The following is a 14,696-nucleotide window of genomic DNA, read 5'->3' on the forward strand; positions in this document are numbered from 1 at the left end:
AAGAGGTCAAATGGCTGGTGTTAGAAAAGCAGATGTATTCAGCTGAAGGAGATGGTAGGCTATCCATCTCAAAGATTTACATTTACTGAGGGGTTTTTAAAGGAGGAGTTGCAGGAAGGGAATGTGGGAGGTGAAAAGCAGGAGAGAAGGAGATATGAGTTACTAGGGGTTCGTTTCTATGGGTCAGGTACAAGGTCTCACCAAGGCCTCATCTGGTCTCTGTTCTCATCTTCGCTGTTATCTCAGGACCCTGCAAGAGTTTGATTTAGGTCGGTGTGCTTGGTTGGTGCCCAAGGTCAGCTTCTAGTCATTAGGCCTTGATCATTTCTTAAAACTCTACAGGTCTCAAAGAAAGAACTGTTAGCTTTGCAAAGTACTAATTAGCTTCTCAGCCTTGTTTTCCTAGTGAGCAAAATAAGAAAGTCAGGGGATGGGAAGAAAGAGTGGAGAGAAAAAAAGGTCTTTTTAAAAATCCTCCCCACCTCCACAGCCCAGGCAGTTTTAGGTCCCAACATGGCTTCAGTTCTGCTCACTCCAACATTCTATCTGTTACAACATGAAACATAATTGGAAAGTATTAAGCATGATTATTGTTTTTATGCTTCTTTCTCTTCAACTTTGAAAGGGTCATAACAATCAAATAATCTGGCAAAGAAATATGCAGTTTTTTTTTTTTTTTTTTTGTCTTTTTCCGTGTCCGGCAATGGATCGCAACCCTCAGTGTTGCCCCCGCACCGGACCGGGGACCGGGGACCGGCAACGGGATCGCAACCCTTGGTGTTGCTCCCGCGCCTCGCTCAGCCAGTGAGCGGGAACCGGTCTGTATGTGGGATCCGAACCCTTGGGCGGGAGCACCGCCATGCTTCCCAAGCAGCGAACTATCCAGTGCGCCACTGGGCCGGCCCAGAAATATGCAGCATCAAATAATCTGGCAAAGAAATATGCAGTTTTAAAATGAAACTTGACTGAAGTAGATGGATGAGTGAGTTGAATTTATCCATTCTTCAATTTGGGTTGCAAATTTAGAGTATTTCATTTTTTGAGAAGAAACAAATCCAACAAGTCTTTTGTGGAAGAATTTAATAAATTAAACTAGAAAATAATCTGACAAAAAATAAAGGCAAACGTCCATTATTATATTTTAATACATTATAAAGGTGAATGTGATATATGGCCAAAAATTATTTTACATACAATACATAGCATGACTTAAAGTAGACAAATGAATATATGAATATATTAGAGTTCTTAGCATATTAATCATAAATTTTAAATTCCTAATTTATAATTTCAAAATCTCTGCCATATCTAAGTCTAGTTCTGATGCTTACTCTGTCTTTTTAAACTATGATTTCCACCTCTTAGTAAGCCTTGTAAGTTTTTGTTGAAAGCTGGATATGATGTACTAAAAGAAACTGAGGTAAATAGGCCCCTAGTGTGAGGTGTTGTGGGAGGAGTCAGGCTGTGTTTACTATTTGCTGCAGCTGTAGGTGTCAGAGGCTGAAACTTCCTCTTCTGCCCTTGCTTTTGTCTCCCCTATTGTCTTTGGATTCCCTAGAGACTTCTTTTTAAATGAAGTCTAAACTTACATTTCTTTTCAGTTGCAATCCCCTGTGATTATACAGAAACCCTATTGGTATGGTGGTAGGGGTGGAGGAAGGAGGTGCCCCTGGAATGTGACCTTCATAAGTACTTCTCAACTTTTTTACCACCAACCTTTTACATGAAACAGGAAGGTTAGAAGGGGCTGGAGTTGGGTATTTCCCTTCCCCCAAGTGAAAGGCTAGAGGGAGCAGTTGGATATTTTCCTTTCCCCAGCTGGGTTAGGATCTGTAAATAGCTTCCCTTGAGGGCAGGCCTTTGGTAAGGGGAATAGCTTTGAGAGTATTTTTAAATTACTACTTTTTCCCTTCTTCTGCTGAAAGCACCAGGAGATTTTTCTCCCTGATATTCACAGTGAGAATCTGGTGGAACTTCTTAAGGTAAAACTCACAAAAATGTTGGGATTCCCATAAGATGTGAACCCCCTGAAGTTCTTAACTCTTAAGCTCATTCACACTGAGCCCTCAGCAGTTCTGCAAACGTGGTTTAGTGTTCCTGCCCACACTAGCTTCTGCTCCTGCACTGTGGCTCCAGGTAAGCTGTGATTCTCTCCATCTTCTTTCTCTCTAGTTATTGGAGGAGTGGCTTGTCCTGTAACCTCAACTCTCCACTGGATCTAAGCACCGTTGTGGCTTTTCAGTTTGTTCAGTATTTGTTATTGTTATTGTTGTTGTTAATGTTGTGAGGATGAGAGTGATAACTTCCAAGCTGGTGACATGTTGAACTGGAAAATCAGAAGTCTCTCCGAAGATATGAATACATACATAATAAGAGTCTTTAAAATGACTGAACACTTGGGAGTGTGGCTTACTGTATTAGTTAAACAGAATCATTTACAGGTCCCTTTCCTTACTTCTTAATCTTTCTTGCAAATTTGATGATAAAGAGAATGATCTCTGCATACTTAAAATATTATAAAGTATTTTTCCCAGACACAGTCACTGTATTTCTTCTCTTGCAGATAAAGACAAATTCCCTTGAAGTATCTTTTTACCTCTAAAGTAAGCTCTTTGCTTCCCAGGAGTCTCTTCAAATCCCTTTTTCTAAGCCAAGCAGGTCTCCAGGTCTTCCCGCTGCCAATGAAGTCCAGTGCAGAGCTTGTCCAGGAGGGTTGTGTTTTAGGCAGTAGATGAGCGCTCTGTGTGGAAGGTTGAAGACCTGCTGCCACATCTCATGGAGCACAGACACGGCCAGGGCCTTCTGGAACTAGCTGCCATCCACTGTCTCCCTGGGCGAATCTGAAGTCACTTCTGTCCTTCAGACATAGGAAAGGGGAGATTTCCTGCATTCATCCCAGAAACATCTGGTCTTCCTGTTAATCTCATGGAGCACAGACACGGCCAGGGCCTTCTGGAACTAGCTGCCATCCACTGTCTCCCTGCGCGAATCTGAAGTCACTTCTGTCCTTCAGACATAGGAAAGGGGAGATTTCCTGCATTCATCCCAGAAACATCTGGTCTTCCTGTTACTCAGTCCATTACTCTGAGACAGGTCACAGCCCACTGCTGTGGCCATTTGAGGGGGTGGGCAGTTGGAGATATTGGGGATTCTGGTATCCTGGATGAGGTGTGTGTCTGTGTGAGTCTTGGCCCTAGTTTTTCTGAAGACCTTTCCATGCATGTCTCACAAATAGAAAACATAGCACTTTTCATTTTCTGAATGCTCCTGAATACTATACTTTTTTGCTTCCCTTTACGTATTCTCTAAATATATTAGCGGACATCAACAATTTAAATTATTCTATTAATTTTGTCAGCTTAAGTTTAGTTTGCTCTAATAAACATCAGATGTTCCAATGTAAATGAATTGAAATCTTTCAAATTAGTAAAGTCTTTATGTTAAAGCCAAATCAATGTAAATAGTGTTCTTTTTCTTTCTAAGAACAAAGTTTTACCTCTAATTCTGAGCTCTTTTGCATGTCAGCCTCTGAATTTGTCCTCTTAAGAAAGGATTTATTAGACCTGTTTGACAAGTAACTTCCTTAGGAGAAAGACTTCCTCACTATGTTACCATTATTACAGGATTCATACTAATGACTCATAGTATAATTACTAACAAATAATATTCTCAGATTCTTTCTTACAAAGGATGACTTTCAAATATGGTCATGTGGCTGTGCTTCACAGGGCCTCATGTCCACAATCATCACAGGAATTTTTCACTCTTTCAACATTTTTACTAATGACTCTTCATATTTTTGTCAAAATCACTTGCTGCTATAATATTGTTTTTAGGTTCACATGGGTGCATCTGTCCGAATTCCAAGACTCACAACATGTTTATCCTTTCCCCACACCACCTCAACTCTCAAGATAGACAGCACACCTTTAATCTTACCGCCTGGCTCAATGTGCACACAGCCATATGTCATCTGATTTAACTGTCACTAACTTACTCTATAATGGGCTGGCATGAGTCAGCTCATCACAACTGCAAAATTTTGGCACTCCTTTATTGGAGGATGATTGTTTTTGGCCTGCAAACAACCAACTGCCTGCTTACCCAGAGTGCTTCTGTGACCAACCTAGGTTGGCAACTGTGACCCTGCTTCTTTTGACGAGGTGCTCAGGTGTCAAGTATTTCCATAGCCTCCAGATGACAGGAGTAAAATTTATGCTCAACCTATATGTATGTGCTCAGGGAGTTGGGTAAATTATCCTTTTTAAAAATCATATTTATCTTAAATAGCAAAAAATAAAAATGTGTATGTATGTGTGTGTGTATATATATATATAGTCAAGTTGATTTCTATGTTGAATTCAATTCATTAAACTGCTGAACATTTATTATGCTCTGTTTCTGAGCTGGCCATGGGGGATTCAATGATTTTCCTCCCCTCAAAAGATTATATTAATATAACCATTAAACATCCCTAGATTACCCAGTCAGTGCATTTCTTTCTATTGAGCTTCTTGGGTCTTCATTCTCCATCTCACAGTGAAAATAAAGGGGAGTGAGACCCAGCATATGAGACTAGTTAATATTAGCCTACTTTTCTTTACTGGTTTCAGAGTTTTAAAATTTTTATACATTCCTTTTAATTTAGTATTTTTCTGGGAAAATTTGTATGGCTGTTATTGAATTACTTTCTATTTCATCTTCAGTTAAGTACCAAAATACAGAAGTATAAATGGAAATGTGAAAAGCCTGTATCATTATTTTTTATAATTTTTTTTCCAGGGAGGTGAAAAGTGCAACTTATTATCCTTTATAAGCATGTGGAAGCACATCGTATGTGCATACATGACATATCAGAAGAAATTGATTGTTGAAGATACACTTTTGACGTTTTTTTCCCAGAAAGATATTATATATATTGATTAGTCTATTTCAGAAGTAAAAATGATGATAAATCCAATTCTGAAGATTTTTATTTTTTTGTATATAGAGTTTTTTTATAAATGGAAAAGATTTACGTATTTTTCATAATTTTGATACGTCACTTTTTTCTTTCCTTCATTCAATCTTCTTAGAAAGGTATCATTGCATTTGGATACACTGAATCAAAAGGAAAATAAATGCAAGTCTGAATATGATGAAAGTAAAAGAAGTAAAGTGACTCCTCTTATTCACCTTTCCACCTACTCCCATATGGTTTCTGTTGATAAATTCCGCTGTAAAGCTAGGGCTTACAGACCCCTCGAGTCTGTTGCAAAGACTGGGTCACAAACCCTCCACATGCAGGTCTGTGAGCTAGGTAATAGAAAAAAAAGGTCCTGGGAGCCATGGGTAAAGAAAAATGAATAGGTTTTATTCAGATCTAGGAGCAACTGTCCTAGTGGCTTCTCTGAGAGTTCTGAGAAGCTCTGTGGAGCAGAGTTGTTAGTTATTTATACTTAAGTCCATAACCCTGGACACCTGGGTGCCCATATGCAATTACATTAAGTAGTAACAAGGAACACCTGAGGATATTTATAACAACTGCTCGGCAAGATTCTGAACACCTGAGGAGCCATGACCATTTTCCTATTTTTTCCCCCAAATCCACCCCATTCAGGGTTCCTTGCCATACCATCTATGTGCTCAGAATCTTCCACGATATCCCCTTAGTGAGGATATATGACCCTTACATTCATATAACCTATTGTCTGTCCAATATGCCTTAATGCTTGTCCTGTAGTTTTGTTCTTTCAACTACTAGCCACACATGTCCGGTTAGTAGTCATCATTGGTGTGAAGTTCAGTATATTCAATAAGTATATTCCATAAGCCAACACCTTGGTCACTCAAACTTATGTATGTATGCAGTTGAGTCTGGTGCCTGCAGCTAGAACACTATGGGTGAAAAGACAGAAGAGTTATTGGTACCAATAATAGAAGTTCTTGCCCCTCTGTTAGGATACATGCTAGTTTGCCAACCTGGGAAAGGATGGTTGCAGGAATAGGTATCTTACCTGGTTTATGATACCATACATTATCTGCTGGTACTGTTGGATCTGGAGGTTCTATATGTAACACTATAGGGGAATTCATAATTGGCCATAATGATAATACAAATGTGACCTTTGGAACAGAGCACTTATCTGTTCCAGGCCATGTTACTTTTACTTATGGAGGCCAGGTACTCATCACCCAAGGTGAAACTTGCAAGTCTTCTAACACTTTACCCCAAGGCCCTATTAGACCTACCTAGTGTATATGGGGGGCTTTTCTTTTCCAAGGCCACTCCCATGGTACTGTCTGTCCCTATTGTAAACAGGTTGGGGCTGGTAAGAGAATATTTCCATTCTTGCCATATCCTGGCTTTAAAAGCTCATATCTAGTAGTGGCTTGTAGTTGTATAGGTGCCACAGCCCTATGCAACAGAACTTCCACTGGAGAGGGCCCGCCCTTGTGGGATCTCTCATTTAGAATCCTGACTGTTGGCTATGACTGCTGTGTCCACCCTTCAGGGATGGGGGTTGGGCAGATAGCCTTAGCCCCTTTTTAAAAAAGACCATTGTATCACTCAATCATCCTCACTGTTTGGGGATGATATGGCATATGTAACTTTCGGTACATAGACAACTGGGAAGCCCACTTCTGAACCTCATGTCCAGTAAAGTGGGTTCCATTGTCACTCTCTATGACTATAGGCCAGCCATACAAGGCTGTAAGGCTATTCAATGCCTTCGCAGTGTTTACCTGGTCTGGGGCCTTACAAGGCCATACAAACAGAAGACCAGTAGCCATATCAACAGCAGTGAAGATGTATCTGAAATTCTCTGACCTTGGCAGTGGTCTGAAAAAGTCCACTTGCCATCGAGTCAGAGGCAACCTTCCTCGAGTTATTTGCCCGTCTATATGGGGTACCCACCAGGGGTGTGAACTCTCTTGAGCACATACTGGATAAGCATGATAGGCTTTCACTACATCTTCCCATTTTATAGGCAAGGCCCATCTTTGAGCCGCCATCCACATAGTTTTGCTGCCAGCATGCTGCATTCATCAATGTAACCATTGGGCTACATCGGCAGCTGGGGCTCTCTCCAGCCATCTTACCTTAGCCAAGGCATTGGCTTCATCATTTCCTAGACTGGCTAGGGGGAAATGTCCTGTGACATGAAAAAGGGTTACTTCTTTCTCATGCCCCAGTTCCCATAACTCTTGCTACATGGCTTGTCCCCACAGGGGTCAGTGGTCTACCATCCACCATTGATATTTCCAAGTAGAAATCCAAAGGGTTAAACCTTTGTACACAGCCCAGCTGTCAGTACAGATGGTTAATGGCCCAGGCTCATTTTTTATTACCATCCAAACAGCTCTCAATTCTGACCATTGACTGGTTTTCCCTGTGCCATTTTCATACCACATAGTATCTGTTAAGGGCTGGAAAGCAAAAGCTGTCCATGATGCTGAGGGTCCCATGCTAGAGCCATCTGTATACCAAGCTTGTTCTGTGATAGGTCCCTGGCCCTCCTGGAAAGGTGTAGCCTCCACCTCCATGGGTAATGGTTGTGTCAAAGTTTCCTCCACAACCTCTACTGGGCCTAGCACAGCTTGCAACTCTTTGGACAGAAGAGTCGTTGACACAGTGCTCCTTTGTTCTGTATATGCTCCCCATTTAGACAAAGTGGGAGTCTGAGCTACACCCGTTTTAGGGTTGGTTACCCACGTGCACAGCCAACCTAGTATGGGATATGTTGTCCTTATTAGAACTTTGGCAGTACCTGTGATAGCTTCAGTGGCCATCAAGGCAGAATACACAGCTGCTAGCTTTTTTTTTCTATTAGAGAATAGCGTACTTCAGCACCCTTCCAGAGCTGAGACCAGAATCCTACAGGTGTTTGGAATCAGTCCTGTCTCTGCCACAAATCCCATCCTAACCCCTCTTGGGTGATATTTACATCTAATTCAGAAGACTTTGTGGGATCAGTCGCTTGTAAAGCCTGTATTTGATGTATTGCCCTTTTTGTAGCTCAGTAAGCCTGTTTTATTTCCTCAGTCCAATCTCAGGGGGCTCCTTTCTTTGTTAATGCATACAGTGGACATGCCATTTGAGCCACATGGGGTACGAAAGCTCTCCAATACCCCAGAAGTCTCAAATATGTCTGTAGCTGAGTTACAGTTGTGGGTCAAGGGTATGCCTGTATCTTGTCTACAACAGCTTCTGGGATGATCCTCTTCTTACCTGACAAGACCACTCCTAAGAATTTGACTGACAGCCCAGGTCCTTGTACTTTGGCTGTGTTCACAGCCCACCCACATTGTTCCAAAAGGCTTAGCAGTGTTGGAGCTGCCTGGGTTAAATGTGTAAGAGAATCGGAGGTTAACGACACATCTTCAATGTAGTGAAACATCGTAACCATGCTGGGCTTTGTCCACTTGGCTATGTCTACAACCACTAAACCATAACAAATGGTTGGACTATGCTGATAACCTTGAGGCAAAACTTGAAAGGTCCACTGCCTCCCTTCCCAGGTGAAGGTAAACTGATCTTGGCTATCAGCCGAGATTGGAATAGAGAAGAAAACATTTGCAAGGTCCAATATATAAAGATAAATTCCCAGCTGAGTCATCAGCTGATCCATCATGTCATGAACTGAAGGCACAGCTGCATGCAAAGGAGACACTACTTTGTTTAGCTCTCGATAACCTACAGTCATTCTCCAGGTACCATCAGGCTTTTTCACTGGCCATACCGGAGCATTAAATGGGCTATGAGCTGGACGAATAATGCCAACCTTCTCTAACTCCAATATATTGGCACCTATCTCTGAATGTCCTCCTGGTAGGCGATATTGCTTTACATTAACTATACGTCTTGGCCGAGGTAATACCGGTGCATCATGTTTAGCATATCCCCGTAACACAGGTTTTATTATCCATATTCATAGCCAAAACTCTCCAACTGTTGTTTGCAGGTACAAGCCATAAGGTACATCCATACCCAAGATTTACTGAGCTACTGGGGATATATATACAGTATACACATGAGGGGGCAATTGTCCTATGCTTAATGGCAGTGACACAGCTTTGATTTCAATAGTACGTCCTCTATATCCATCTATACGAACTGTGGCCCCTGGAAACTTATCTGGGTTGCCATATATCAGGCTACATTCTGCACCTGTATCTACCAATGCCAAAACATGCTACACATTAGTCCTTGACCAATGTATTGCCACTTCAATGTGAGGCCTCTGGTCCTCGCCTGCCCTCAAAAGATGAATACCTTGGCCTGTTCCCTAATCAAACTGGTACATTTCATCTGCCTCCTTGGGAGCAATCAAAACATCCTTTAAATCCACTGAGTGCACTTTGCTAACTGTTTCTGGACGTTTAGTGAAACGCTGTTCAGGGCATAACTGCAGCCACAAGGCAAAGAGGACCACATTTGGCTGCCAGTCAGTTTTCTTGCTATCAGCCCCTGCTGCAAGCAAGTCAAGCCACATCTACTTTCAGCTAGTCTTGACTGGTCCCCTTGGGATAAAATGCCGAACATTTCTTGGGGGTTTGGTCTTAACCACCTTTCAGACCCCTTTGCTTGTCTTTTCTCCTCTACTTCACTCGAGCTGGCTATCATGGTAGTTACGTCATGTATAGGATGACCAATGTACGGGGCCAGTATGGCCATCAGTGACCCAAAGGACATTGATGTGGCATTTTGCAGCACTATGTCTCTTATGCTGCCTGTAAAACTTTCATTGTCTGGGCCATGGGTGTTCACATTAAACATGGACTGCCAGATCCCCAGATCCTGAATGATTTGGACCAACTCAGCATACGTTTGCCATTTACTAACAATGTTGGGAAGTTCTCCAGCATTTGCCCACATGGTTCGGGCAGCTGCACTCACCCATTCCATTAAGGAGTGATTACCTGGCCCTTGTGCATATCTGTGGCTATTCTGTAGCCACTGCCTCAGGGATGGGTGTATGGTAATAGAGGACAGTTTTTCCATCTCCTTGTCAGAGCATATCACGCTATCCACCCCTAGGTCCCATAACCACAGCAGCCAAGCAGCTAGGGGCTCCCCGTGTTTCTGCCAGAACTGTCTCCCTACATCAACTAATTCAACCTGGGTATATGGGACATAGGTAGCAAATTCAGTCACCTGTGAATCACCCACCGGTTGTCCACCTGGTCCTATAGGCTGCTCGTGCTTCAGTTTCTGGTGCACAACAAGTCGTGCCTGGAGATGCACGGTCTCTTCCAGCTCACCACTGGGTTTGTCATTCTTCCAGGTATGAGAGGCAGGGGTGCCGAGTTGCAGCATGTCACCCTCCAGATAAATTATTCGCGCTTCCAACAACTCTGCTTTCTTCTTTAAATCTTAATCAGTCTGAAGCATAATGAGCAGTAGCCAGGCTCTTGTCAGCAGAAAAGTGGTCACCAGGCACCACATACTCAAGGATAGCCACATTTCCTCCCCCTCCCAAGGGGCTCTCTGAGGCCGCACTGCTTCATGGAGTGCCTCGTCTATACTGACTTGTAGTATAGTAAGCAGCAACCAGATCCCAGTCAACAGGAAAGTGGCTACAGGGCACAAAATATTCAGGAGTAGCCACATTTCCTCCCTCTCCAAGGGGCTTTTGGCTCCTGTACCTGCTCAAAAATACTGCCAACTATGCCAATTGTAAAGCTAGGGCTTACAGACCCCTCAAATCTGTTGCAAAGACAGGGTCACAAACCCTCTACACACAGGTCTATGAGCTAGGTAATAGAAAAAAAAAAAGGTCCTGGGAGCCACGGGTAAAGAAAAATGAATGGGTTTTATTCAGATCTAGGAGCAACTGTCCTAGTGGCTTCTCTGAGAGTTCTAAGGAGTCCTGTGGACCAGAGCTGTTAGTTTTTATACTTAAGTCCATAACCCTGGACACCTGAGTGCCCCATATGCTATTGCATTAAGCAGTAACAAGGAACACCTGAGGATATTTACAGCAAATGCTTGGCAAGATTCTGAACATCTGAGGGGCCCTGACCATTTTTCTATTTTTTCCCCCGGCATATGCCAACCCACCTAAAGTTGCCTATTCCATCTATTTTTTTTTTTTAAAGATGACCGGTAAGGGGATCTCAACCCTTGGCTTGGTGTTGTCAGCACCACGCTCAGCCAGTGAGCTAACTGGCCATCCCTATATAGGATCCGAACCCGTGGCCTTGGTGTTATCAGCACCGCACTCTCCCGAGTGGGCCACGGGCCGGCCTCTATTCCATCTATTTTCCCACTGTAGTAGATGGTTTCATTCCATAGAGCTGCTTACTGACATTAGATATGGTCTTAATCAAAATAATGATAAATTATCATTGTAAATAATTTAAGGTCATTATTTAAAATAAATAAAATATTAAACATGTTAATATGACTTGCCAATACATCAAATTCATGAAATCTATCTGGACACAAGTATATTTCAAAAAACTAAAAACTGTGCAGAGAAAAAAATAATCCACACTTTTTTCTGTCCCACTCTATTTCTCTCCTCCACTTCAGAAGGCAGACTTCTAAAAATTATTTTTTATATATGTAGTCACTGATTTCTCTTCTCTAATTTGCCCTGCCCCCTAAACCAGCTGTCACGAAAATCACCAATTCTATTTTCCTGATGTAGTGGGAAGTTTCAACACAAATTTTACATGAATTTGTTAATTCTTGCACACAGTTTTAGTTTTTTAAATAGGATCTTATCAACATTCCTTTTTGTACTTCTAATGTATGGCCATTCTAACTCTGTTTTTTTTTGTGGCACTTCCTCCCTTTAGAGTTGAACTGCGTAGGAATCAGTTTTAAGTCTTTTTCTCATTCTATACAATCTTCCCATGAGACCACCTCTGTTCCCAGGCTTTCAGTTCATGGCATTGCTTGTGAATTGTACACTCAAATATCCAAATGCCAGTGGACAATTAGATGTCTACCAGTCAACTGTAGAAGACATTTACTGCTTTTGTTTTTATTTTCTGACTTGCTTCTCTCTAGCTTCTGCTGAAAGCATTTTGTTTGTTTTTCTTCTTTCTTATTATATTTATCCTAACAGACATTTACTAAGTATTAAGTTTTTAGGTTCTTTTCTACAAAAGTCAAAGACAACAGAAATCAGGAACTTTTCTTGTTAGGTTCAACTCACAAACAACATACAACCTGGTTTAGAGAAAGTCAATTTGTAATTATTACTTGAATTTAAAAACAATAAGTAAATTGTACCATCCATTTGTTAATCAGGTTGCATAATCAGGCTTGGTGTTACTTTTTCAAGAATAAACAAATATGGTGTTTTCTATAGTAAAAATTTAATAAACAAAACAAAATAATAATTGGCTAAATATAAAGAATGTATTTTGTTATATTAACCACAGTGTAAAGATGCATTTGATACTATATGAACAAAAATAATTTAAATTTCACAAATACTTTAATACATATATATTTAAATAGATAAATAAATAGATACATCTGCTAGTCATCTGTAAAGGACTAGTGCCTACAGAAATGAACATGCTGTTACCCTGACATCTGGCAAATTGAACTTATGTCATGATTATAGCAGAAATGAGAGTCTGAAATGGCAGAATTCAGAAGCGCAATACTGTGTATTAGTCAGTGAGAATCACTTCCATGGCAGACCAGTTCTCATTGCCTCCTCCCTGATCTTCCTTGCAAGTTTATTGATGAAGAGAAGGATCTCATGATTTCTGCTCTCACAACCTCCCAGGCACAAGGGCTGTGCCTCTTCTCTTTCAGGTAGAGAGTGATTCTTTGGAAGAATTTCCTCACGGCCAGTGCGAAGTCCTCGTTCAACAGGGGAGTCTCTTCCACCCCCACCTCCGGCATCAGACAGGCTTCCAGGTCGTCCAGCTGCTGATAGAGTCCAGTGCAGAGTTTGTCCAAGAGGGTCTCATCCCAAGCAGCCAATGAGCCCTTTGTGCAGAAGAGCTTGAAGCTCTGCTGGGTCATCTCATGGAGGACAGAGATGGCTCGGGCCTTCTGCAGCTGGTGGCCATCCAAGTCTTCCTGGGGGAATCCGAAGTCATTTCTGTCCTTCAGGCAGGACAGAGGGGAGATTCTCCTCATTTGTCCCAGGAGTATCAAGGCCCTCCTGGTCCCCAGGCTGTGGGTCTGAGGCAGATCACAGCCCAGAGAGCAGGTCGCCTGGCAGCTTAGTGCCAGCAGGGCCATCAGTAAAGAAAAGTGCAAGGCCATTGGGGATCTCACAGATGCTGCTGGCCTGACTGAGATGGGCGACTCTGAGCCTTGGACTCTAGGTTCTCTGAAGAGCTTGCTTTGTGCTTGTGTCTTAAATAGGGAACACACCAGTTTCCATTTTCTGGATGCCTGTGTCTTCCTTTCTACTTCTCTTTTTGCTTTCTTTCTGCACTCTGTACATTGGTTTAGAAGTGTTTTTCCTCAACCTTTTTTTTTTTTCATTATTGCCTTTTTTTTCCTTTTCCCACAGAGCCCTTCAATATTTTTTTCCTAATAGACACTCCCATTATGTTTTAATAACACAGATATGCTATTTATCTATTTATATACCCTAACTATATCTCTACTTTATATATGAAAATTTAAAAAGATAAAAATAAAAAATGTAAAGTTTACTCCTTTTATTCCTTGTGAGTTAAGAATGGGAAAAAAATTAATCTAAAGCTTAAATTTAAGGCCTATTGACATTTGACTTAACTTTAAGACCAAATTTGTGGAGCAACTTTTAATTCACTGTATTTACTTATATAAACTTTAATGTATCGATTAACTTCCAAAATAAGAAAATATAAACACATAATAATAATAATATCAATGTAATTATATGCTTTAAAATTATCTAAATCTTTTTTAAATGGTGAAAATGAAATTATTTTCTTAACATTGATTTTTAGTGCACTTTCAATTCTGTTTTATATGAAAATATAATTTTTAACTTTTTTTATAACATTAAACAATTAAAATGTTCAAAGTTCTGAAATGTTTCCATAATAGATGGGCCTTCTTTCCAAACTGCATGTTGCAAAAGTTAATAACTTTTGGTAGTTTATCCAGTCAGCACATTTTTGCTGGATTTTAGAGTTCATCCATATCATCATGAGAATGCAGGGCAATTCTTCACAAGCTGTTATTCTTCATCTGTCAATCTCTGGGAAATCAGCATTTTTTTTTCTTTGTTTACTTGAGATTGTGCTGAGAACTTATGAATATTCCCTTTTCATGTGATATTTTACTGTACAAATTTGCTTTGCAAACCCTGGATTCCTTCATTTTATCTTCAGATTTATGTCAATAAAGGGATGTGAATATAATTAAACAAATGGAATGTACAATGTTCTTCTACAGCGTTCACAGTTCCAGGAATCTTTCTTCCTTATTTCACTTTCTCTAGAAAGTAAAAGTGATCTGCTTTTGCATCTCAGTGCATGAGACAAAAAGAAGAAAAATGTCTAAATGGAATAAAAATGTGAGAAAGATCACAAGAGAAATTAGAAAACATCTTGAGATAAATGAAAATGAAAAGAAAATACACCAAAACATTTGCAATTCAGTGAAGCCAGTGCTAAGTGGGAATTTAAAATTGTAAAAGCTAACACAAAAAAAGAAGAAAGAGCTCAAATCAACAACACTTTGCACCTTAAGTAAGTAGAAAAAGAAAAACAAACTACACCCAAAGCTAGCAGATGTAAAG

At 40.8% G+C, this 14,696-nt stretch overlaps 1 protein-coding gene across 1 annotated transcript; it reads right to left on the reverse strand.

The window, feature by feature from the left end:
• Positions 1 to 12,652: 12,652 nt before the first annotated feature.
• Positions 12,653 to 13,222, reverse strand: LOC103598039 (interferon alpha-4-like). The gene has a single exon (XM_008581946.1). It carries the CDS (start codon positions 13,220 to 13,222, stop codon positions 12,653 to 12,655), a length of 570 nt encoding a protein of 189 aa, XP_008580168.1.
• Between the last annotated feature and the right edge of the window lie 1,474 nt (positions 13,223 to 14,696).

This window comes from Galeopterus variegatus, unplaced genomic scaffold (assembly GCF_000696425.1).
Source record: "Galeopterus variegatus unplaced genomic scaffold, G_variegatus-3.0.2 Scaffold2492, whole genome shotgun sequence".
Classification (NCBI taxonomy): Eukaryota; Metazoa; Chordata; class Mammalia; order Dermoptera; family Cynocephalidae; genus Galeopterus; species Galeopterus variegatus.